The sequence below is a fragment of the Spermophilus citellus genome, assembly GCF_964194105.1.
Source record: "Spermophilus citellus genome assembly, chromosome: 1".
NCBI lineage: Eukaryota > Metazoa > Chordata > Mammalia > Rodentia > Sciuridae > Spermophilus > Spermophilus citellus.
The window spans coordinates 144,574,008-144,599,960 of NC_138182.1; the positions used below are offsets into that span (position 1 = coordinate 144,574,008).

Below are 25,953 nucleotides of genomic sequence, written 5' to 3' on the forward strand. Positions count from 1 at the left end.
TCCTTCTTCTGAGATTTCTTTAGGCAATTTATCAGAAGTACTCATACAGAATCGTTTCCCAATCTCAAGATGGCTTCCCCTCTTCACCTGTAATACTCCACAACTCTAAGCAATTACCTGCTCTTCCAAGAGCTGGTGAAAGCCAGGGCCTGTGAAACTTAAGATTCATTGGCCTCTCGTAAACCTGTCACTATCTGGTCTGAGAGGACCTTCTAGGATAGTTGTATTCTAGTTGTACGCCCTTCATCCATCTCAGGGCCTAGCTCTGGGTAAGTGCTTAAGTCTTGCTGGCCTTCGTCTGACCTAAGGACATGAGTGGTTTACAGAATGGTGTCAACAAGGTTGAACGAAGAGAAATGGTGGTGTAAGCTGGGGTGAATTCCTCCCTTCCGCTGGTGAGGTCGCTTTGACTTTACAGGGCTCTACGTAACGCTCCGCTCAGGGCCTACCGCCAGCCGCGGCCTTCTGTCCCACTGGCTAACCTATCCCCAAGGGAGCAGAGGCCCAATGGAATTTAAAGATTTCCCATTTTTTGGATCCAACAGAAGGCGGCGTGCTGAAGATGCGGCCACCGGAAGTCTCTTCAAAATAAAGAAAAACAGCGGAAGTAGGCCAACAGAGCCTCTTCGGGATATAGACTCAATCAAGCTTGACGACTTTCTTCTGGAAGGGGAGGTGCTCACTGCGGTTGTGACTGCGGCGCGGCAGCTTCTACGCGCAGGCTCAACTGGCCAGTTTCGCCTCCAGTTGTCTTTCAGCCGACCAGTCCCTACTCGTTTTTTCTAGCCAGGATGTGACGTAAGCGTCTGAGCAGATGGGGCGGGGCTTCAGGAAGAAAAAAAAGCCTTTGGTTCAAGATATCGCGAGAACATTCCGTTCCTGCGCAGTTCTCGCGCTGCAGCTAGGCTCTCGTCGCAACGAGATCTTTCGAGATCTTCTCCGCCCCCGCTACCGGCGCCCCCTCTACTGCCGTTAAGCCGGAGCCGGCCAGAGTAGCGCCCTGCGCTGCGGTCCTCCTACGAAGGACGTAGACGCTCTCGTGGACACTTGCCCGTCCCTCAGCAACCTCGGTACTCCAGCCCACGCGGCCCACTTCTTCCGCGCGCCAACCCCGCCGGGGTCCGTGTCCTGTCTCGGCGGCCGGACCCGGGCCCGAGCCCGAGCAGTAGCCGGCGCCATGTCGGTGGTGGGCATAGACCTGGGCTTCCAGAGCTGCTACGTCGCTGTGGCTCGTGCCGGCGGCATCGAGACGATCGCTAACGAGTACAGTGACCGGTGCACGCCGTAAGTGTGGGGCTGTTCAACCTCATGCACTATGGTGGGGAGGTAGCACTTGCTCCAATTTGCTACCCGCTCAGTTTGGGGAATGCGGGCCTGGGGGTCGCCTCCGTTCCCGCTAAGGGCCTAAGTGAGTACCCGGTAACTCGTGGCTGTGACCCACCTGCTTTGCTTTGGGTCTGCGGCAGACACGAGGCCTTTTCCGCGGGCTAAATAAGGCCTTTGAGCCGGTTCTCTTACTAGCGCAGAACACGGGGTAGCAGCTAGAGGGAAGGCAGGCCCAGAACGTAGGATGAGGCGATATTCTTTTTGTGGAGGGTGGAGGTCAGGCTTAGGGCATGTCTCGGACCTTTGCACACAGCAGGCACTTAATAAAAGTTAATCTATTTGAACGGGTTCTTGGTATTGTGGACCGAGAGGCCTCGGAGCGGTCGGGGCCCCACGTGAGTGGGGGCGGTGCGGTGCCCGGAAGAGGGAGTCAGGAGCACTGGAGGCTCAGGCTCTGGACCGACCCCGCATCTTGAGATTGGGGTGGCAAGGATAGATAGTAGAAAGGGATATAATAAAAGTAGATTCACTCTTGATATCATCGTGTTCACTTTTTCACATCGTTTCTGACATTGTGTTACGTTGGGTCATTTGCTCAATCTGTGCATGTCTGTCTACTCCTTCATAACGTTGCTCTTCACCATAGCACATTCCACCGGCTGTTGGCCACAATTGTTATTCAATGACTCAAGGGCTCACTTTGACTTCTATAACCTATGCTAAGTTATGGGACCAGTACAGACAAAGCTCTGAGAAGGTGACTCAGCCAGGTCTTTCCTTGGTAGGAGTAAAAGAACCTTTTGAATACATAGATAAGTTTTAGTTCGTTGCCTTCCCATTTAGGCAAAATCTGTAGGAAACTTCAAATTATTTCCAAATCTCAATGTGGCCGTAGAAGGCTTTCAGTGTTTTGAGGTCCCTCATTTTCAACTTGAATTTTTATCATATTTCTGTAGCAGGTTTCTAACCAAAGTAGATTCTGTGTAGTACTCATTTTTTCCACTAAGAAGGCTAATAACGTTTCTCTTCTACTTGTCAAATTTCTGACCCCCGCCCCGAAAACCCATCCCACAACTCCAAATGGTAGCTTTGGTGCTTCTTGCCTTAGTTTTTTTTGGAGCCGGGGATGGAACCCAGGGCCTTGGGCATGCAAGGCAAGCACTCTACCAACTCTTGTCTTAGTTTTCTAAAACAGTTATTTAAACAGCTTTTTTGAGATATTCTGTAAGAGTTGGGGTTACTGGTGGAGCACTTGCCAAGCATGCATAAGGCCCTGTGTTCAATCCTCAGCACTTAGGGGAAAAAATTACTGTTAACTCATTCGAAGTGTACTATTTGATAGTTTTTATTGGGGTATTCACAAAACAGTGCAACATCACCACAAACAATTTTAGAACATTTTAATTTGTATCCCTCTACATATCAAAAACCCACCCCATTAGTAGTTAAACCCATCCCCCCTTATTGTTTTTAATAATGGGTAATTTATTTTTAAATTTTTATTTTCTTTGGTACTTAGAAATGATGCTTTAACACTGAGTTACATTCCTACTCTTTTTTTATTTTTTATTTTGAGACAGGGTCTTGTTAAGTTGCTGAGGCCACGAAATCTACATTCCTCAGCATCCTAAACTGCTGGGATTAGAGGGGTGTGCTACCATGCCTGGCAGTTTTATTTTTTTTCAGAGGAGATCTTGCTGTGTTGCTCAGGCTGCCATAGAATTCTGTGAGCTGCCTGCCTCAGTGTCTGGAGCAGCTGAACTATAGGCAACCATAATTTTGTGTATTGTGTATTGCTTTTAAAAATTTTACTAAAGCTTGTTTATAAGGATTTTATCAATACTTTTTTATTTGACTTTTTTTTTTTTTTTTTTTTTTGGGTACTGGGCATTTAACCCAGGGGCGCTTACCCGCTGGGCCACATCCCAAGCCTTTTTCATTTTTGAGACAGAGTCTTCCTGAGTTTATTAGGGCTTCACTAAGTTGCTGAGACTGCCTTTGAACTTGTGATCCTCTTGCCTCAGCCTCCCTGAGTCCTGGGATTATAGGCATGCACAGGTTGGAGTGTTTTTTTTTTTTTTTTTTGCGGGGTTGGGGATTGAAACTAGGGCTTTATGTATGTGAGGCGAGTGCTGTACTGCTTAACTAAATCCCCAGACCTTGAGTTTTCTTTATCTGTAAAGATAGTCTTCTGAAGAAATTGAAAAGGCTAGAATATTGAGTTATGCATGTAACTTCTTGTCCCTTATCTGCTTCAAGTGAGATAATTTAGCTCCAAGGAACACACGGGGAGAATCTAAAGTATTGGAAAGAACAGTGTTTTTGTCTTTTCTTTTTAGAATATCTTATCTATTTTTTTTTTAAGTTTAGACAAACAGAAGATGCAACAGTAGTTTCATCATGAGTTCTATTTGAATCTGAGGGAGTGTTTACAGATGCAAAAGAAGTTAGTGTTCCTGATGGCAGTTAAATTAGCTTTAAAGAAGGTTGGGGGTGTAGCTTAGTGATAGAGCACTCTTTATAATATGTGCAAGGCCCTGAATTAAATCTCCAATACCTGTTCCCCCTAAGAAAATTGTCTTAAAGACAAAGGTGCCCAGGAACACTCTGTAATTGCAATAAGAAAATACCATATAAATACTCTTTTCCTTATGTTTTCTATATATCTTCCTTCAACACTGTCAATACATAGGAATGTCATATATTCAAGTGACTTCGCAACTATGTTTTTTTTTTTTTTTTTTGGTACCAGGGATTGAACTCAGGAGCACTTGACCACTGAGCCATATCCCCAGCTCTATTTGCATTTTATTTAGAGACAGTGCCTCACTTTTGCTGAGGCTGGCTTTGAACTCGCCATCCTCCTGCCTCAGCTTCCTAAGCCCCTGTGATTACAGGCGTGTGCTACTGTGCCTGGCTAAATGATTATTTTTGATTAAGTTATATTTTTGTGTTGGAGTCTGACTAAGTAGAAAATGGGAGCAGTAAAAACTTGACTTTTGTACAGGTTGTGGAAGAATGAATTTAGATCTTGTAGATGTGCAGAAACTGCATGATATAGATTTTTTTAGTGTGGGAGTGGAAATCAAGATGTAGATCCTCTAGGGTTGACTATGATGGATGTACCTTATTTCAAACTGTGGGTATGACAATCTGGATTGTTTTTGAAGAGCCAGTGGAGCCTTAGCCAGAAGAGAGATTTGCCTTTCAACCAAATTCAGGCTTCCTTCATTTTTCCAGATGTTGAGTGCCACTAGTGGCGGCCACTGTGCCTAAGGAGTAGAGTGATAAACAAGTTCCTCCCATTAGGGACATGGCCAGTGGAAAAATCCAGATACTAAACAAAAGTATATAATTACTAACTGGTAAGAACAAGGTGGAAAAGTACAGGATATGATAGTTTAACAAGGACACCTAATTTAAATTGGATATGGGGTGGAGGTGGAAGGTGCTTTTGAAAGAAGTGCCATTTGAGACCTAGAGTATGAGTAGGAGTTGACCATGGAAGTTATGGTGGTTTTGAGTAAGAACTGTTTGAGGCAGAAGGAAGAGCAAATATTAAGACCAGAGTAAAAAAAAGTTTAGCACACTTGATTAGAGGAACATGGCTGCTCTTGAGCCACTTGAGAAAAAGGCATGAGATGAAATGAGGAGTTAGGAGTTAGATGAAACGAGGAGGGCACACTAGATTATGGCAGGACTTTGTAAATTATATAAAACATTTTTATAATAGGTTCACTGGGAAGTGATCTAATTTATATTTATTTATTTTTGTGTGTCTGAGGAGAATGGATTTGAGAAGGGGAAGGGAAGTAGGTTGATTGTACTATTTTATGTGGTGATTGATTTACACTAGTGTGATATAGGAGAGAAATATGGGACTTTGTGATCATTTTGGGTTGTTTTTAATTTTTAATTAAAATTTTTTTTGTAGTTGTAGATGGATGGAATGCCTTTATTTATTTATTTATTTATTTATTTTTATGTGGTACTGAGGATGGAACCCAGTGCCTCACACATGCTAGGTAATCAATCACTCTGGCACTGAGCTACAACCCCAGTCCTCATTTTGGGGTTTTTAGTTGAGTGTTCGGGTTGAGGTTTTTTTTTTTTTTTTTTGGTGGAGGGCAAAGGGTATTGAACCCAGGGATGCTTAACCACTGAGTCACATTCCCAGGAATGTGGCTTTTTAAATATATTTTTAATTTCGAGGCAAGGACTCACTGAGTTGCTTAGGGCCTTGCTAAGTTGCTAAGGCTGGCTTTGAACTCATGATCCTCCTGTCTCAGCTCTCTGAGCTGCTGGATTACAGGCAGGTGCCACTGCACCCTGTAGATTGAGATTTTTTTTTTTTTTATCATAGACTTTGGATGAGATGAGAAACTATTTCTGTATTTAGTTGGATTATTACTGTAGAAAGGGTACAACTTCAAAAGCTTCTTTTAGAATTTAGAATGTTTGGATTGCCAAATGTTACAGAAATTAACTGGCCCATACTTTGCAAAAATTAACAGGCTAGAAATGGGATACTTTTTTTGTACTTGGGATTGAACCCAGGAGTACTTAAACACTGAGCCACATCCCCAGCCCTTTTTGTTTATTTTGAGATATGGACTCATTATGTTGCTTAGGGCCTTACTAAATTGCTGATACTGGCTTTGGACTTGTGATCCTCCTGTGTCAGCCTCCTGACCTTCTGGGATTACAGGTGTGTGCCACTGTGCTTGGCTAGAAATTAGCTATTTATGAAAATAATTCTGTGGATTGCGTATACGTTATCTTTTTTTTTTTTTTTAAGTGGGTAGAGGGTACCAGGGATTGAATTTAGGAGCACTCTACCACTGAGCCACATTCTCAGCCCTATTTTGTATTTAGAGACAGGGTCTCACTGAATTGCTTAGTGCCTTGCCTTTACTGAGGCTGGCTTGGAACTAGTGATCCTCCTGCCTCAGCCTCCCAAACTGCTGGGATTACAAGCATGTGCCACCGCGCCGTGCTCACTTACAATTTTGATGTTTTTCAAAGCCAATGAATATGTTTGCCTTGTTAAATATGTAATATTTTAAATGTATGGCTATACTATATTTTCTTTAAACAGGTAATTTCTAATTTTTTAAGCCATTACAAATAGTTCTCAACTATTTATATTTGCATTTTAAAAATTTCCTTGGATTGCCAGAAGTGAAATTGCTTGGGCAAAGGATATGCTTAAAGTTTCAGATTGTATTGCCAGAACACTTTACAAAAGTATAAGGCATTTTTATTAGGAACAGAAGTGATTTCTCTACTTCATTGGAGGTTATGAGGATTATGAATTAAAACTATTTAATTCACAGCTTTTTCTTAGTGCTTAGAGTAATGCCTGACACATGGTACATTCTGCCAAAGTATTTGCTAATGTTGCTATAACTTCTTGCATTTTTATGAATGCTGTTACTGGATGATATATAAGGACACTAAAATGAAAGCTGGGCGTTTCAAGTCTTAGTTATATTCTTTTTAATGTGCACAGTTTATTAAGTAAGAATTCCTTGTATTTTAGGAACTGAAGATCCCAAAAGCATGATTTGCTTGGTGTTTGATATTAACTTTTTGATATTTTTTAGTTGAGAGCTAAGGAAGTAACCAGAGAGTACTCTGATTTAGGTAGTATTCAATTCCAGGCCAGTTTTGCCTACAGCTGCTTATTACAGGTTCTCTGAAAAGCTAATTTTCTTCACCCCTTAAGAGAAGGTGAATTAGAGCAACGACTGCCCTGATATCCTGGAAGTAGTTTTACGTAAAATAAGCTTATACTTGCAACTACCTTTTAAGGATTTGTTTGACTGCTGCTATTCATAATAACCCATCAGAATGTGCATAAATATTTGGTCAATAGCATATTTTACTCAGAAAAGGGTGCTGTTTCTATGACTTAAAGTTTAGAACATAGGGGTCTCAAATGGTGAGTTAACTTCCTATACTGTTTCTCTAAGAGCAAAGTGGGTGAATACTCAAGGTTTGCACAGCATTGGATTTTTTTTGTATGGAGTAGAGAGGAAATATGAGGTAGAGATTCCTGCTGTCTATTAGTATAACTGATTTAGGAGGGAATATGAATGACAAAAAGCAATAGTACATAGAATAAGAGTACAATTACCTGTGAGGTTTTATGCAGTCTTGAAATCCTTTGTGCAAAAAAAAAAAAAAAAAAAAAAAAAGAAATCCTTTGTGCAGAGGAGAGGTAAATAGGTGTTGGATAAAGTACTGAGGAAAGATAGGAGTGGGACTTGAGTAGATGGGATCAGAATACTGGGAGGAGAGGACTGGGATAGTCTGAAGGTATGAAGTAGAGTTGAATTGAATTTTACAGGGTCTGGTAGAGAATTTGGAGTCTGATACTCTTTTGATTTTGAATCCTGGACTTGAATGCTTACTTAATTATCTTGACTTGAATCGGTTCTTTAATTATAAAGTGGGTCAATAATAGTTCTTTTCTCAGAGTATTTAGGAGTATCAGATGTAGAACACTAATACACTGCCTAGCATGTGAAGGCGCTATGAAATCTGTGGGACAAGGGAGCTTGACCTGCTTGGATGAAAGAGGCTTCTTGCCACAGGGATCATATGCAAGCACCTTGTGAGTGGGAGGTAGTTAGATTTTCTTTGAATATTCTTGTGATACTTGTTCATGTCCAAATTTTGAGCATTTATTGAAGGAGGAGTAAACCGAAAAGGGCATTTCACTTTTTTTTTTTTTAATATTTTTTTTATTTTATCGGCGGACACAACATCTTTGTTTGTATGTGGTGCTGAGGATCGAACCCGGGCCGCACGCACGCCAGGCAAGCGCGCTACCGCTTGGGCCACATCCCCAGCCCCACATTTCACTTTTTTTTTTTAACAAATATCAATTTTTTAGTTATAGGTGGACACAATATTTTATATTTATGTGGTGTTGAGGATCAATCCCAGTGCCTCTTGCATGCTAGGCGAGCACTCTACCTCTGAGCTACAACCCCAGCCCTCACTTTTTTTTTTTTTTGATTATTAGGATTGCATAGGAGAGTTTAGCTAAATGATAATAATGGCCATCTGTGGTGGGGTGAGGGTTGTGGAATTACAGGTACTCCTTATTTTCTTTAACATCAACCTACCTACCTTTCTTTAGTTCTTTCACGTTGAGCTTAGGGGTATGGATCAGTGGTAGAGTTCTATGCCTAGCATGCATGCAGCTCTGGGCTCAATTCATAGTACTGGAGAGGAGGTTGGGAAAGGAAGAAAACTTTGAACTAAGTCACAGTATTGGCACTAATAGGCAATTTAATCTTCTCAGGCTTTCTATTCATTTAAATATGATGTGTGATATTAATTTCAGAATGCTTCATTTGGTGCTGTTTTTCATGACTCATTTGGCAAATTGATCATATTACTTTTAGTTTTTTTTTTTAGTTGTTGTTGTTTTTTGTGGTGCTGGGGATTGAACCCAGGGCCTTGTGTATGCAAGGCTGATATATTTTTGTTTGAAACCTAGTCTATGGATTCATTGTAACTATAACAGGTAATATTTTATTATTTATGATTTCAGTCTCTATGATAAGCCCCTTAAAGGTGGATCATCAAATTTAATATGTGGTATTCCTATCAGATAGCTGCTGTAATTTTCGTTGTTCAGAGATGATCTGATTGAATCTCATAATAACAACAGTATCACACAGCTGGAAAAGCAGTGTGCACTGAGTCTAGAGCTTGAAATCTACTGTACATATGTTTACATGGCAAATGGAAAAGCTATGCATTTCTCGTTCTAGTGCAGTAGTTGGATTATTGTTAGGGAACTTTTTTTAGCCTATTAATAATTGATGTACTGATTATGTTGATGATTTTGTAAGATGGTAAGTAAAGTGAATTTTTCCACAATTGAAGTTAGTACTTGTTTTGAGATTTAATTGCTGCGTTACATAGTGGTGATTGAGTTCCATTAGTGAGATTTGATTGCTTTGTAAGGAGTTGGGCATTGTTTGGAATTTATATGCATAGACCAAAAAAAGGCAGTTGAATCATTTGCTCTGAGACATATTTTTTTGGCTCTTCAAGACATGAAAAACACTTTTTACTGTTAATGACAGAGATGTAGATTTTAAAAGTAAGTAAAAATATTTCAAAGAGAATACTATCAGTCAGTATGTTCTAATAGAACATTCTGTGATGAAGGAAATGTTCTGTGTTTGCATTGTTCAAAGAGTAGCCACAAACCATACTTACATATTGAATACTTGAAATGTGGTCAGTGGGACTGCATTATTTAAGTTTAAATAGCCATATGTGGCTAATGGCCATTTTATAGCACATGTTCATGATCTAATACCTCATTTTATTAAATTACATATTTTGCACTGAGACCTGATAATGCATGTCATAACTAGAAAGCTTCATTAAACAATACATATTTTCATGGTAATACATACTGGTGTTTAAATCACTGTTAATGATGTCTCCTGACTCTCAAATTAATTTTTTTTTTTTTAGTTGTAGGAAGACACAATGCCTTTATTTTTATTTATTTATTTTTATGTGGTGCTGAGGATTGAACCCAGTGCCTCACCCATGCTAGGCAAGAACTTTACCACTGAGCCACAACCTCAGCCCCATCCCAGTTAATTTTAGATTCACACATAAATTGTGAACTGTTTATAAACACTGTTTCAGAAGAGGAAGCAAATATGTTAATCATAATTCAGTTTGTGGTTAGTGCTAAGTAGAAGTGAAGTAAGTCTGAAGAGCTACAAATGGTTAATTTTTATTTGGGTAGGGAAGGCTTTACTAAGTAGGTGATGAGAACAGTTAAAGGACTGGAGCAGTTCAGGTGTAAAGTGGTTTTTAGCAAACCAGGAAGATTTGGAGATCTTATTCAACTCATGTTGGATAACTGTGGGTGAGATACAGTTGGAAAATGGAATTGGGTTGGGATAGGAGAGGACTTAGGTTCCATATTAAGCAATCTGGGCTGTGTTTGTTGTTAGGTAGTTTTGTTTGGAAGATAACTTGCTTCTATTTATTGAGGTAGAATAGGAGATTAATAATTCAGCAGGATTTATAGGATTGTTGGGGAATATTAATTTTTTCTAGTTGTAGGTAGACACAATACCATTACCTTTATTTTTTTACTTAATATGGTGCTTAGGATTGAACCTAGTGATCACCTGTGCTAGGCAAACGCTCAATTGCTGAGCCACAACCCCAGCCCCCCCGCCCCCCATCAATTTTTTTTTTTAAAATTCTTAGAACTAGTAATTTGGAGCGGATAAAAGTTTGAAAAAAGGACTGCGGGAAATCATTGAAGATAAATTGACTTATAGTTATATGTTGGGGTTGAGATCCCAACCCCAACATATAACTTAGAGATGAGATTTGGTGGTTTTTAAAAAGATATAGGTTTGCCAAATATTGTGCTTAGGCTGGGCTTCCTTTTTGTAATGGAAGGAGTGGAATGGGTAAGATTGCATTAGACCTTTTTCTTTCCTTTTTTTTGGGGGGGGTTGTTGTTGTTGGTGGATACCAATCTCTGAGCTACATCCTCATCCCTTTTTAATTTAGAGGCAGGCTTTGAACTCGGAATCCTCCTGTCTCAGCCTTCTGAGCCATGCTGGGATTACAGGCATGGGCCACCACGCCTGACCCTTCAGCCCTTTCTAAAAGGCAACATGGGTTGTGATAGGAGAGCCCTTTAAGTGGTATTCAGGAGACTTTATTTATTTGTGTAATTGGTGGCATATTTGCAGACAAACTGACTTGACACCTGTGTTTTTGAGGGACTACCTCCTGCACATTTTTGGCCAAAGAGTTTAATATTCAGTCTCATGAGCTCTAAGGCTATACCATAATCTCCTCCCAGGTTAATCCAGTAAGCATATGTCTGCAGTTTTGGGAGTCCAGAGAGGCCCAGCATTGTGCCAGTTTGCACAGGGCTTGTGAGTTTTATGTCAAACAGTTCTGAATTAACAGAAAGGTAATTTAATGTAGTCATATTTGGACCAAGGTAGTATGGCTCCAGAGCACTTATTCTTATAGAGTTTGCTGGGCTGGGAGAAAGAGAGTCAGTGCTGGAGTGTAAAGTATGGCGACATGTGATTTAGAGTTCTGACTCCATTGCTTGAACCTCGGTAAGTTTACTTGTTAATAACATTTTGAACTCAGTTTCCTCTCCTGTAAAATGGGGATAAGATAGGGCACATCTGAACATTAGATGGGGTGGTGTATAGAAGCAGTTGATAAAGTAAGAACAAGAAAAAGCTTACTAGCTTGAGAGGGAAATTGACTCTGGAAACAGTTGTCTTAGGATTTTTTTGGGTGAAATGGGTGAACTTTACTATATTTTAGTTTGAGAGAAGGCAGCTACTAGAAAGGGAGATGACACTAAAGAGCATAGAGCATAGTTCTAAAGGGGTTAGAAAGAAAAACATGGAAGCCATAACAGCATGAGTATCAACTCTCAATTCAACTGCCTTTTTAAGTTTAAACATGATATTTTTACCTTCAAGCAGGTTTCAGTTTTGCTTTCTAAAAGAAGTAACATAGATCAAACTGGTGTATGAGTTGGTGATTTGGAAGAAATGTGAAGAATTGGGGATGAAGTTTTTTGCCAGTAATTCTGAGTCCTTGGAAGCTAGTTCTAGAAAAGTTTCTTTTTACTTACATGCAGTAGGCAGGAGTTGTTTTAAAGGTTTTGTAGCTGATATGCCTATAATCCCAATGACTGGGGGAGGCTGAGTCAGGAGGATCGAGTTCAAAGCCAGCCTCAGCAAAATCGAGGTGCTAAGGAACTCAGTGAGACTAATAAATGAATAGTTTCTAAATAAAATAGAAAAAAGGGCTGGGGATGTGGCTCAGTGATTAAGTTTGAGAGTGGTTAAGTCGAGTGCCCCTAAGTTCAATCCTCGGTACCAAAAAAAATTTTTTAGACAATTAATATATAAATATGTTCTTGATGAAGCTACAAGCTGTCTTGAAAACCAAAGTGTTTACTTGATACATTGATGTGAGAGTACATTATTTTACATTAGGATTTTGAACACAAGACTTGAAAAATTAGGATGGTGGAGACTGCCTTGTCCACTTCTCTGTAGTATTCTAGACAGGTGATTATCACATTGGACTTATGTTCCTATTTTTAAAATGACAGGCCTTATTCTAAGAAGCAGCCTATTACATGGGCAGTATTCCTCAATAGAAAAGTAAAAAATCATAGACATAATGTGTACTGTTTATTAAGATAATATGGCTTTTTAGGTGAGATTCAGAAATCTTGCCTGCTGTGGTTTTGGATGTAATATTGCAGTAAATTTGATTCTTAAATGTTTGTTTTATCTTCTAGGGCTTGTATTTCCTTTGGTCCTAAGAATCGTTCAATTGGAGCAGCAGCTAAAAGCCAGGTAGAGTTTTTCTTAAAATGACCTATTTCTCTGGTTTGTCTATCCATTAGTTCAGCAGCTAGAATCTAGACCCTAGGTATATAGCTGACAAAAACAGACCTGATTTCGGTTCCCGTATACTTGAATGGGAGGCAGATAACTTTAATTAACAATAGTAGTATAATATGGTCAATATAAACTGCTTAGGTGTATTTTTACTCAGATTTTGTTTAAAGCAAGGCTTGTTTGATTCGTGATATTTTAAGTGCTCCTTGAAGTCTGTCTTTGTTCCGCCTTTCTACTTATGTTTAAGGTCATCGTTGCTCTTGTAATCAAGTTTTCTAAAGGAAGGAAAATATGGCTCTAGAAACATTAAAGGATTTGACTTCAGTCCTTGAAACATTAGACCCTTTAGAGCAGCAAACCCCCAAGAATTTCATAATTCTGAATGTCTAAAGTATCTGTAAAATGGAGTTGCGTGTTTGACTTTGTTCTGGAGCAACATATAAAGTGAGTAACTCCCCTTTTGGACCAGACAGGACCTAAAATTTAGGATCCTAAGAATGATACTTGATCAGTTGGTTTTTAATTAAATTGGGTGTTTTATACACTTATTTGTAGAATGGTTAAGATATTTTAGGTGGCAGTAGATAGCAAATATAGTGCTATTTTCAAATTTTTTTTTCCTAAAATTCCAGTGACTTCTTCCTATTTTTAAACCTGTTTTCATTATTGAGAATAGTTATTATATTAAACTGAAAGTCCAATTCTAGGTTAACACAGTTACTGTGATATAGTTTCTTTTTGGCAGCTTTCTCAAGCAGAGCCTAACATTGGCGGCCTTACTTGTTTTACAAAAGAACTGTGTGTGCCCTTTGACATAACTAATGCAAAAGAATTCTGTAATATCTCCTGTGAAGGACTTCTTACATCTTCAGTGTTGGGAGGAGAAGCTAGTAAATCTTAAGCACAAGTTCATTCTGGTATTTTAAAAATGTCTTTGCCAGCATTTCCCCCCTATAAGTTATAGTTGAGTTTAGAATTAGAAACTGTAGATATATGAAGTGTGTACCTTACCACTGAACTACATCCCTAGCTTCATGGTTAGTATTTTAATGTGACTGGGCATCGGTAGTGCTCTCCTGTAATCCCAGCTGCTTGGGAGGCTGAAGCAGTAGAATTGTGAGTTCAAAGCCAGCCTCAGCAAAAATGAGGTGCTAAGCAACTCAATGAGAACCTGTCTCTAAATAAGATATAAAATAGGGCTAGGGATGTGGCTCAGTGGTTGAGTGCCCATGAGTTCATCTTGTTACCCCCTCCCCCCCCAAAAAAAATAATGAATGTGTATACTTTCTAATCTCATAAATGTGCTTTCCCTGTAAGAAAGTGTATAGCATAGTATATGTCTTTTCAGTTGTCTTACTTCTTGTATGATAAGACTCATTGTGTGGTTGTGCCTTAATTTGTTTTGCCATTTTCCTGCTTTTACAGGAGCATACAGGCTGTTTTCCAGTCTTTTGCCTGTTGTTTACTTATTTAATTTTGACAGAAGAAAAAATACTTATTTCTTTTTTAATCCTAAAACTCTGATTCCACAAAAAGGCCATTACTTTTCAGTTTTTTGCCAGTTATAAGTAATATTTTCCCAGTATTCCAGTATCCTTTTCCATTAATCTTTCTGTACTTTGTGTAATATTTTTTCTTTACAGAACTTTTTTTTAAACTAGAATTTCTGGATTAGTATATATTGTTGAGTTTGTACCTAGAAAGTTGAACCACTTTTAAAAAATAACAATTATTTTAAAAACCTGAAAAAAAAAAAGAAAGTTTGAACCACAAACTTTGGACCATTTTGAAAAACTAATATTTATTTTATGTAAATGTGTATTAGAAGTTTAAGAACAGAAAATATTTTCAAAATGTAGTGACCTGACATCATGGAGGAGCAGGAAGAGCAAGAAAAGCTGGATTCTAGCTTCAGCCCTTCCACCAGGAGACCCATGTGCCTTTCTTGTCCTTCATTTCATATGCTAATTGCCTCTGTTGAGAAAGGTTGAGTGTCTGAATAAAACTGAAACAAAGAAGAAAAAACTTTATGAAGTTAAAATGATTGTTGAAAATTAAAAAAAGTAATTAATAGTAGTTTTCTGTATTTTGATCTTCTTTTTCTTAGATAATTTCCAATGCAAAGAACACAGTCCAAGGATTTAAAAGATTTCATGGCCGAGCATTCTCTGATCCGTTTGTCGAGGCAGAAAAATCCAGCCTTGCGTATGATATTGTACAGTTGTCCTCTGGATTAACGGGTATAAAGGTAAGGTTCTCAAAATAATACCTCATGATTAAAAAGCAGTATTTTATCAGCTGAGTGTATATCAATACCTTTCTAATATAAATTGTATTAAAAATGCTTAGGAAGTGGCTGGGGCTGTGGCTCAGCAGTAGTGCACTTGCCTGGCATGTGTGAGGCACTGGGTTCGATTCTCAGCATTGCATATAAATAAATTAAAAAAAAAAGATCTATTAACAACTAAAAAAAATAAAAAAATGCTTAGGAAAAACTTTTGCTGATAAAAGATCATTTGACATTTTTGAATGATCTGGATTTTGGTTGGGAGACACTGGTGATGCTGTTAATATGCGTTGGAGACCTCGGGAATGATGGTTTGAAGTTAACACAGCTGTTGATCTTTGTCCTGCTCACTGAGGCAGTAGACTTTATAGTGTGATTTTTAGGAAATGGCTTGTGGAAGAGCAAGCAAAATAATCAATATTTTTAAAGTTATTAATCAAGTAGGTGGTCATAATCTTGATGATGGGAGTTAGGTTGGAAAGAGTTTTTTTGGAGGGGGATGATTTTGGTCTTTATCTCTGGGACAAGTAGAGAAGTCTTTTTATAGAGCAGTATTGAACAAAACGGGAAAGACTAGGAGATGAGTAGGGTAGACACAAATGCCTCTTGTATTCAGAGGTAGAGTGCAGTTGAGTTTTTCAGGCATTGAGTTTAGAGAGATAATTGGTATTTGAGATGCCTCAGTTGAAGAAATAAGAATCATGAGAAAAGCCTTGAAAGTAAAGAGATGGTGAGAAGTGTGAAAACAAGATAGTTGTGCTATTGTAGCTGAGAATTTAGTCAAGTTTAGAAGTGAAAAATTAAAGAATGTTCACTGGGTTTACCTAGGATATCTGTGGCAACAATCTCAGGAAAGCTTGAATGGCATAGCAGGGAATGAAACTGGGGTGCAAAAGAGAGAAAAAGGAACAAAAGGGAGATGATGAAATGAGGACTATTTACCAATAAGAAATAGGATGACTATTGGCAGTTTGAGTTACAAACATTGTAATAAGTCAGGAGGAAAGAGACTAAGAAAATCTGGAGTACCTTGTCTAAGGGGGAGGAGTTGACTAAGAATTCAGCTTACAGGATAGAAAAGGGGCAATTTAGAAAGGGCTCAGTGAGAGGACATTTCCCCCATCTTTGTTGTGCAGTGGGGTGAGTTAGATTCAAAACCATGATCAGGTTTTTTTTTTTTTTTTTTGGGATGATGCTGGGGATTGAACCCAGGGCCTTGTGCAATGTGAGACAAGCACTCTACCCAACTGAGCTATTATTTCCAGCACTCCCATGGTCTGTCTTGATCCAGCTGGGGAGTAAAGAGAAGATATCATTAGAGCTGAGTTGGGGTAGCAACCTAAAAAAAGACAGCAACATTTTCTGTTGGAATTATAATTGGGAAGTATGGGCATGTGGGATGTATTATTCTGGGCATTAATCTAGGGTATGGCTTTATTTTGAAACTGAAACAAAACAAAAAACTCTTGTTGATTAGTTATTCTTTAATTCAGCCAGTGTTTACTATGGGTGTCCAGCTGTTGGGGCAAATTAGATAAAAACCATTTCTTAAGATTAGGTTGGATCATAACTGGGGAGATGAATAATAAGCTAATTACAGTAAACAAAGTAAAACACACACAATATGCCAGATGGCAAAGTAGTTCCCACTACCAGCCCTCTCTCCTGGAGGGGCAGTGTGGGTCATGGTGAGCTATACCACTTTGCTTCTGCATGGGTAATTGTCTTAGGTTTTGTTTTTTCCATTGGGGCCTTCCATTTTCAAGTGTCATGTTTGGAAAGCATGTTTATAAGCTAAAGTTGTCTTCAGGTTTGCAAAATTTAGCTTTCTTCAGTTCCCTTTTGAGATAGTGTTCCGTGGATAATGTGAGGCATTGTTCGTTTTAGATTGTTGGGACTAGGACATGAGGAAATACAGCAAATCTAGATTCTTTTGTTGTTTTCTTTCAGGTGACATATATGGAAGAAGAGCGGAATTTTACCACTGAGCAGGTGACTGCCATGCTTTTGTCCAAATTGAAGGAGACAGCAGAGAGTGTTCTTAAGAAGCCCGTTGTTGACTGTGTTGTTTCGGTAAGTTTGATTCCTAATATGATTTTAGGAACTTGAATCAAAAAGCAAAGAGAAGAATGCTGTTAATTGCAAGTAAAATTGTTTCTGTCTCCATTGTAATGATAATTTAAAAAACTTAACTAATTTTCATTTTCTTAAGTATTTTTTTCTGCCTTCTAGCTCTTGCTTATTTCTTCTCCATTGTTCTACCTATTTAAATCTTGTCTATTCTTTAGGGTTTGTCTCAACCCACTTTGATTTCTTTTTCAGTACCTATTATAGTGTCAAACACAGAGTAGCTGCTTGTTGGAATTGATTGTCTTCAAATATAAATGGCTTTTTCCTCTATTTTTGTTTGTTTCTGTATCTAGCACTAAATATAAGGCAGCAGTAAATTTCACCTTGTCTTTCCCATTTCCCTGTTTAGGTGTAAGCCTGGGTACTTGCAGCTTTGTGCTTGCATTGTGGTGGAGTCCTAGAGGCTATTGAAATATGAGTGGCTATGTTGGCTTTGTCACTGAGTCTACTTATTTGATACTTTGACTCTGGCTTTTGTCTCAATGTTGGTACATTGATTGGTAAAACAAGGACTGGTAGGTTTGTTGTCTGGTAAATTCCTTGGTCCTTGGTTATCTAGTAAAGTAGAATTGACGTTTGTCAGCAACAGTTGGATTATAGCTATGTACCACAATTCTGGGGATGCAGAGAAGACTAAAAATGCTACAAGAGCTAAGGTACAATGACTCTGATTGCCTAATGGCTGGTAGCAGACATTGTATTTCTTAGATACTTCACTTTTCCACAGCTCTCCTTTGTTCGCTCTGATTTGTCTGCATTCCTTAATTTAGATCCTGAATTATACTGAAGTAAAATTTACATAAAATAATGGAATGCTGAGTGGCTCTTTTCAGTATTGGGGAATGGTTTAAAAGATGGTATGTTAGCTGGGTGGGGTGGTGCATGCCTGTAATCCCAGCGGCTTGGGGAGGCTGAGACAGGAGGATAGCAAGTTCAGAGCCAGCCTCAGCAATTTAGTGATGCTATAAGCAACTCAGTGAGACCTTGTCTCTAAAATACAAAAAAGGGTTGGGGATGTGGCTCAGTGGTTAAGTGACCCTGAGTTCAATCCCTGGTACCAAATAAACAAAAACTAAAAGATGGTATGTTAAGTACTGTTTGGAGATATTTAAGACCACACTGAATTTTAGTGATTTGCAAGGAAGATTCACAGAATACAGCATAGAGTTTACTCACACTTTATTACAACAAAATGATACAAGGCAAAATCACAAAGGGAAAGGATACATGAGGTAACTTCTAAAGGAAACTAGGCACAAATTTTCAAAAGTCAGAATGCACTCATTTGCTAACGAGGTTTAACAACATGTATGAAGTGTCCTTTACCAGGAAAATTTTGTCTCGAGTTCTATAAGTCTAGTTCCTTTTTTTTTTGGTGTGGGGTGGGTGGGGGGATAGGATGGTGGTCAGTCACATAGATTCCCAGAACAACAAAAGATGGTCAGTATAAACTACTTTGTATAAACAATTCAGGCATAGTGAGGCACACTTAATCAGCTAGGAAAATTTTTCTGTCAATTTAGGGAACTATTTATTTATTTATAAAAAATATTTATTTTTAGTTGTTGTTGGACACAATATTTTTATTTTTATGTGGTGCTGAGGATCGAACCCAAGGCCTCGCATGTGCTAGGCGAGCGCTCTACCGCTGAGCCACAATCCCAGCTCTTAGGGAACTATTTATTAATCAAGTTCTTAGATGCTAGTTGAGTTCTTATTTGCCAGGCAGGGGCCTTTATATTAAAGTAGGTTCTGTTGTAGTTGGGTGTGTTAGCACATTCCCGATCCCATTTGCAAGGCTAAGGCAGGAAGATTGCAAGTTTAAGCATCTTAGTGAGAACATGTCTCAGTATAAAACATTTTGGGAGCTGGGGATATGGCTTAGTGGTAGAGTGCCCCTGGGTTCTTTTCTCAGTACTGCCAAAACCAAATAGTACAAACAATAAAACCTCTGCTCTTGTTGTGGTCTGTTAGGTAACACAGGTAATGGCAATACATTTTTTTAGTATTGGGGATTGAACTCGAGTTACTTAACCACTGAGCTACACCCCCAGGCTTTTTTATTTTTCATCTTGAGACAGAACTCTCTAAGTTGCTTGGAGACTTTCTAAATTGGGGAGATGGCTTTGCACTTGAAATCCTCCTGCTTAATCTTCCTGAGCCACTGGGATTATGGCAATAAATTTGTGCCAAAACTACTTTGAATGTTCTTTTTCTTACTGGTTTGAAATACTTTAATCATATACAGAATGAATTCCTGTAAGCATATGAGGTGTTCTTGGATATTACTAGCTAAAATGAGGTTTGTCATATAGCAAGCTTCTAAATTTTGTTGTAGGTTCCTTGTTTCTATACTGATGCAGAAAGACGATCAGTGATGGATGCGACACAGATTGCGGGTCTTAATTGCCTGAGATTAATGAATGACACTACTGCAGGTAAGTAAGGGACTATTAATTTTTTTTTATTAGTTTAATCTTAGAAGTGGTGAGATCTTAAAACCCTAGAGTTTCTTGCTGTGTATGCTTGGAGTGCTGCCATCCTCTTTTTTTTTTTTAATATTTTTTTAATTATAGTTGGACATGATACCTTTATTTTACTTATTTATTTTTATGTGGTGCTGAGGATTGAACCCAATGCCTCGATGTGTTAGGCAAGTACCCAACCACTAAGCCACAACCCCAGTCCCTGCCATTCTCTTTTTATCACCTGTGTGTCGTAGTGTTTTTGTATATTATGTCAGCTGTGAAGACTTCATCTGACCAGTATCTTTTCTGTACTGATAAAATACACACTGTGATATTTGATCATGTACTTGTTTGGAAAGGAATACACTTATCGTGTGCATTTGGTTTCATGGTTTTCTTTCTCTCTGAGTTGTGGACTGGTGGTCATAAAAGTGGGCATGAAGCAGCATCTCCAGGACTGGACACATGGGAATGTTAACCTGGAATCAGTAGAAGGGGTTGAGGAAAAGTAATGTTTGGAGACTTGGGAAGTTGGTTTGGGGAATTTGCTGAAGTCAAACTAAAGGAACCCTAACTGATTGTTAGCATTTAACTCTTTGAATTTGTTACTTCTTATGAATACATTATGTGATTTATATAAAGAATTGGATTCTATCTAATGAAGTCCCATTCAGGATATATAAAACTTGTTTATTCCTGCTTAAATGAATTTTATTATTTAGACAATACCATTATGTTGAATTTATTTTTCTTGTGTAGTTGCTCTTGCATATGGAATCTATAAGCAAGATCTTCCTGCCTTAGAAGAGAAACCAAGAAATGTAGTTTTTGTAGACATGGGGCATTCTGCTTATCAAGTTTCTGTATGTGCATTTAATAGAGGAAAACTGAAAGTAAGTATATTTTTGCCAGAAGACTATATTAAAAATATGGTAATAATACATTTTTGAGAGACTAACTGAAATAAGTGGGTAAATAATTTTGTTTCACTAATTTAAACTTTCTATGAGCCATATGAACCGGAAACTCAAGGTATCTGTAGTATTATATCCCCCCAAATTTATCGTGAGTTGGCATGGTGAGAAGTAAACAGACCTTGAGGGAAAAGCTCTTAAGAGCACTGAGTCTTATTTTTCTAACCTTTTAAAACAAAACAGTGCAGACTTGTTGGAGTTCTTCTTCTTTTTTTTTTTTAAATTTTTTAGTTGTAAATGGATCTTTTATTTATGTATTTATATGTAGTGCTGAGGATGGAATCCTGGGCCTCACATATACCAGGCAAGTGCTGTACTACTGAGCCACAACTCCAGCCCCTAGAATTCTTTTCAACATGAATTCTCTTGTGTTTTACACTGGGGATTGAGGTAATGGTAAAGGTGCACTCTTCTTGCTCTTGAGGCTTTTGAGTATTCTGGAGGTAGGGTAGGGGAACTAGAACTTGGATGCCAAAAGAAACTAGACTAACACTGATTTCTGGAAAGTACTTAAAGCTCTGGAAAAAGCACTTTTGTGCACATAGAATTGTAGAAGTGTTAACGGCGAGTGGGAGTCAGAGGGTGATCATATTCATGTTTGATTTTTGCTCCTTTATGGTAGTTCCACCATAAAGAATAAAATGTACAGAATGTGTATGACATTAGTGTGTTTGGTATTGTAATGCATATTGGGAGTCAGATGGTCATAGAGAGGAGGGCATGGGTTTTGAAATCAAGATTTGATTTTGAATTCTACTTCTACCACTCTGGTAATTTTGTAACCTGCAGATTATCTCAACTAGATTTCTGAAGCATACTCTGTAATTGTAATGTCTATTTAAAAAAATTTTTTGGGTACCAGGGATTGAACTCAGGAGCATTTGACCACTGAACCACATCCTTAGCCCTATTTTGTATTTTATTAGAGACAGGGTCTCACTGAGTTGCTTAGCGCCTTGCTAAAGTGCTGAGGCTGGCTTTGAACTTGTGATCCTCCTGTCTCTGCCTCCCTAGCCTCTGGAATTATAGGCGTGTGCCACTGTGCCCGGCCTATAATGTCTGTTTTTCATAGTGTAGTTTTAATAAGGATTAAGTGACATGCACATTACCTCTTTTTAATCATAGCATATACATTACTGCTTGTTTTTTTTTTTTTTTTTAAACTGACTGAATATACATCATGATAAACTTTAAAATTGATTGGTAAATTGTTGGATTAATTATCTTCTTTTTCTAAGGTTTTGGCCACAGCATTTGACACAACACTGGGAGGCAGAAAATTTGATGAGGTGTTAGTAAATCACTTCTGTGAAGAATTTGGGAAGAAATACAAACTAGACATAAAGTCTAAAATTCGTGCATTATTACGACTGTCTCAAGAGTGTGAGAAACTGAAGAAATTGATGAGTGCAAATGCTTCAGACCTCCCTTTGAGCATTGAATGTTTTATGAATGATGTTGATGTATCTGGAACTATGAATAGGTAATAATATTATATTTTGATATTAAACTGAATTGTGATATTTTCCCCTCTCACTTATATTAACTATTTTTAATAGTTGTTGAAATTGTGGTTGTTAATATGACAGACTTTGGTTCTGTGGGTTAAAATTTTAGGCCATTTGGAACCTTTTTATGTAAAGGTTGGGTTTGGTTTTTCTAGTAAGAAAGTGTAGTGGTTTTGTTCTGATCAATTAAATATTCTAGGAAGTCAGTTCTTCTGAGTTCATTATACATGAATTATTTGTTTTCATTAATCTAGGGCAAAGTCCTTTAATGTAGAATTAAATTTAGTTTAGCCATTGATTAAGAAATTGGTCTTTTTTGGGGCTGGGGCTCAGCGGTAGAGCGCTCATCTAGCACGTGTGAGATGCTGGGTTCAATCCTCAGCACTACATAAAAATAAATAAATAAAAGATAATGTGTCCAACTACAACTAAAAAAAAAAATTGGTCTTTTTGAGTGGTTTAGGATCATTCGAGGGCAACAGCCTTTTTTTTTTTTTTTTTTTTGTAAAGTACTGCAGTTTTGGGTAATTGACATTTAGAGCTATTCTCAGAAATACTCAATGTTGTTGTTTCCTGGTTGTGTTGCTTGGATGATGGGAGTGAGATGTTCTTTTGGCTTGAACTCTAGCCATATAATTCAGGCAAGACTCATGGCTTCTTTGGGGAAGTGTGTCTGAGCAGTTCTTAAAATATTGAGATGGCATTTATTGTTGAGCAGTATTCATATTTGTACTCACCCCTTTCTCCTACTTAAAAGTGATTGAGCAGTAGCCCTCCCTTCCCTGTGTGTGTGTGTGTGTGCATGCGTGGGGCTGGAGGCCAATGTATGCTGGCTTTTAAAAGCTGGTTGTATCGTGCACTGTTAGAACACAGAGATTTTATGTGCTCTGTTTTAAGCCTTCATTTAAGTCTTTTATGTTCACCACTGTTTTTATTTTTGAAGTTAATAAAACTAGATTATTTCTTATACTATTTCTTCTAATTAACTTTTTCTTCATTTAAACAAATATTGAGGTAATAGTTATACCAAAAAGTTATTTATTTTTTATTTTAGGAATTAAATCCAGGTGCACTTAACCACTGAGCCATATCCCCAACCCTTTTTATTTTTTATTTAGAGACAGGGTCCTGAATAGTTGCTTAGGGCCTCACTAGGTTGCTGAGGCTGGCTTTGAATTTCTGATGCTCCTGCTTCAGCCTCCCAAGCCATTTTACACATCATAAAATTTTGAAATGAGTATTTTAAATGAACAATTCAGTAGTATTTATTTATTTTTTTTAGAGAGAGAATTTTTTAATATTTTTTAATTTTTGGTGGACACAACATCTTTGTTTGTATGTGGTGCTGAGGATCGAACCTGGGACGCACGCATGCCAGGCAAGCGCCCTACCGCTTGAGCCACACCCCCAGCCCCAATTCAGTAGTAGTTAAAAAAAATGGTTTTTTTTTTTTTAGTTGTTGATGGATCTTTATTTATTTATATGTGGTCCCGAGAATCGAACCTGGTGCCTCATACATGCTAAGCAAGCACTCTGCCACTGAGCCACAACCCCAGCCCAGTTCTGAAGTATTTAACACAATTCATAATGTATAGTCACTTATATGGGGTGAAAAAAACATTTCATCCCCAAATAAAACGCTGTACTTCTTTATCAGTGGACCCTGACAACCACCACTCTGCTTTCTCTTTGGATCTGCTGTTTCTGGATATTTTGATAAGTGAGATCTTATAATGTGTTTGACTTCTTTAGCTTTGCATAATGTTTTTGAGGTTGATCCACATTGTAGCTGTATGTGTATCAGCAGCTCATTTCTTGCTTGCTTGCTTGCTTGCTTACTTATTGATTGATTGATTGGTACCGGGGATTGAACTCAGGGGCATTCAACCACTGAGCCACCAGCCCTATTTTGTATTTTATTTAGAGACAGGGTCTCACTGAGTTGCTTATCCCCTTGCTTTTGCTGAGGCTGGCTTTGAACTTGTAATCCTTCTATCTCAGCCTCTCAAGCCAGTGGGATTATAGGTGTGTACCACTGTGCCTGACCATTGCTTACTTTTTGACAAATGATATTATATTGTATGCATATGCCACATTTTATATTTTCATTTCTCAGTTGAGGGGTATTTGTTTCCACCTTTAGCTGTATTGATAAGTAAGTACTGTGTGCATTTGTGAACACATATTTGAAATATGTTGTCAGTGCTTTTGGGCATATACCTGTGACTGGAATTGCTGGTTTATATGCAGTTCTTTTTTCTTCTTGGTACCAGGGATTGAACCCAGAGGCGCTTAACCACTGAGCCGCATCCCCAGTCTTTTTTTTTTTTTTTTAGTTATTTGTGGACACAATGTCTTCATATGTTACTTTATGTGGTACTGAGGATTGAACCCAGGGCCTGACAGGTGCTAGGCAAGCATTCCACCACTGACCTACAATCCCAGCCCCATTTGTTCTTTTTTACCTAGATGCTTATTTTTTTTTCCCCCTTAAAAGTCTAAATATTTTTAGCATGATATGTTTAGGTGTTCGCTGTTTTGGATTAGTTTTTGCTAGGTATATGAGTTTCTTTTTTAGTAGTTTCAGAACTTAAAAATTTAAATATAATTGTTTTTGAGTTAAGTTTTCTTGAATTACATTGACTATTCTGTCTTCATGCTATGGTTTTATTCTTTGGAAACTCATATATAATTATATTGGATTGTCCTTGTCTGTCTTCTGTGTTTGTCATTTTCTATTCAATCATTATCTATTCTTGTCATTATCTACTGGGGTTGTTTGCTCTTATGTTCCTGGTTTGTGTCATGTCCCCACCCTGTGCCTTTTGGGGGCAGTTCAAAGGATTGAACCCAGGCCTTAAGCATACTATGCAAATGCTCTGCCAGCCCTAGTTAGTTTTTATTTCTGATATGTTATTTGTTTCTAATTTTTTCTAATTCTGATTTGTTGTTTCATTTCCTGTATCTTTTAATTGAAACAGAATTCACATGCCATAAAACTCACCATTTTAAAGTGTAAAATTTAGTGGTGTTTAGGATATGCAGAAGATTGTTCACCTGTGGTCACTAATTATGGAAAGTTTTTGTCACCTCCAAACAGAAACCCTGTACCCACATTAGTGGTCACTCTAAATTCCTCTTTGAGGCAACTACCAATGTACTTGTTGTCCCTGTATTTTTTTTTTTTTTTTTAGTATTTATTTTTTAGTTTTAGGTGGACACGGTATCTTTATTTTTATGTGGTGCTGAGGATCGAATCCAGTGCCTCATGCATGCTAGGCAAGCACTCTACCACTCAGCCACAACCCCAGCCCATTCTATTCTTTTTACTCATTTTTAGGTGAAATAAGTATTTTTCAACCTTTAGAAAGGCATTGTGAAATGCATTTTTTAAAAATTTCACTGCTCCAGAGCATGTTTTGTGAAATATTTAAAAAATGTAGCTTTTTAACTTTCCGAGATCTGTTTCCTCTTACAACTTTCTTTGTAGTTAACTGCTGTTGTTCTCAATTTGCATTTTCTTACCAGCAGTTTTTCCTCAGTGTAATCCTTTTTTCTTTGATGGGACTTTTTGCTATCCCTGTGTACCTTAACAAGGCCTTTTATACTTTTCCTTTGGAGTGCAAGTCCTACCTGATTATGTCTGCTATTTTCTTTTTCTTTCTTTCTTTTTTTTTTCCTTTCTTTTTTTTTTTAAAAGAGAGAGTGAGAGAGGGGGAGAGAGAGAGAGAATTTTAATATTTATTTTTTAGTTCTCGGTGGACACAACATCTTTGTTTGTACGTGGTGCTGAGGATCGAACCC

The 25,953-nt window shown here is 38.1% G+C and overlaps 1 protein-coding gene across 2 annotated transcripts in view; it reads left to right on the top strand.

Annotated features, from left to right (window-relative positions):
• The first annotated feature begins 687 nt into the window (after positions 1-687).
• Positions 688-25,953, top strand: part of HSPA4 (heat shock protein family A (Hsp70) member 4) — a 47,062-nt gene continuing 21,796 nt past the window's right edge. Inside the window, exons 1-7 of one of the 2 annotated variants that reach the window (XM_081292344.1) lie at positions 688-1,284; positions 12,680-12,737; positions 14,890-15,030; positions 17,020-17,142; positions 19,538-19,637; positions 20,427-20,560; positions 21,880-22,124. In XM_081292344.1, the coding sequence (XP_081148470.1) occupies positions 1,178-1,284; positions 12,680-12,737; positions 14,890-15,030; positions 17,020-17,142; positions 19,538-19,637; positions 20,427-20,560; positions 21,880-22,124 (908 nt within the window). In that variant the 5' untranslated portion in view covers positions 688-1,177. The remainder of the gene's footprint in view (positions 1,285-12,679; positions 12,738-14,889; positions 15,031-17,019; positions 17,143-19,537; positions 19,638-20,426; positions 20,561-21,879; positions 22,125-25,953) is intronic. The other variant, XM_081292345.1, reaches the window with a different exon arrangement.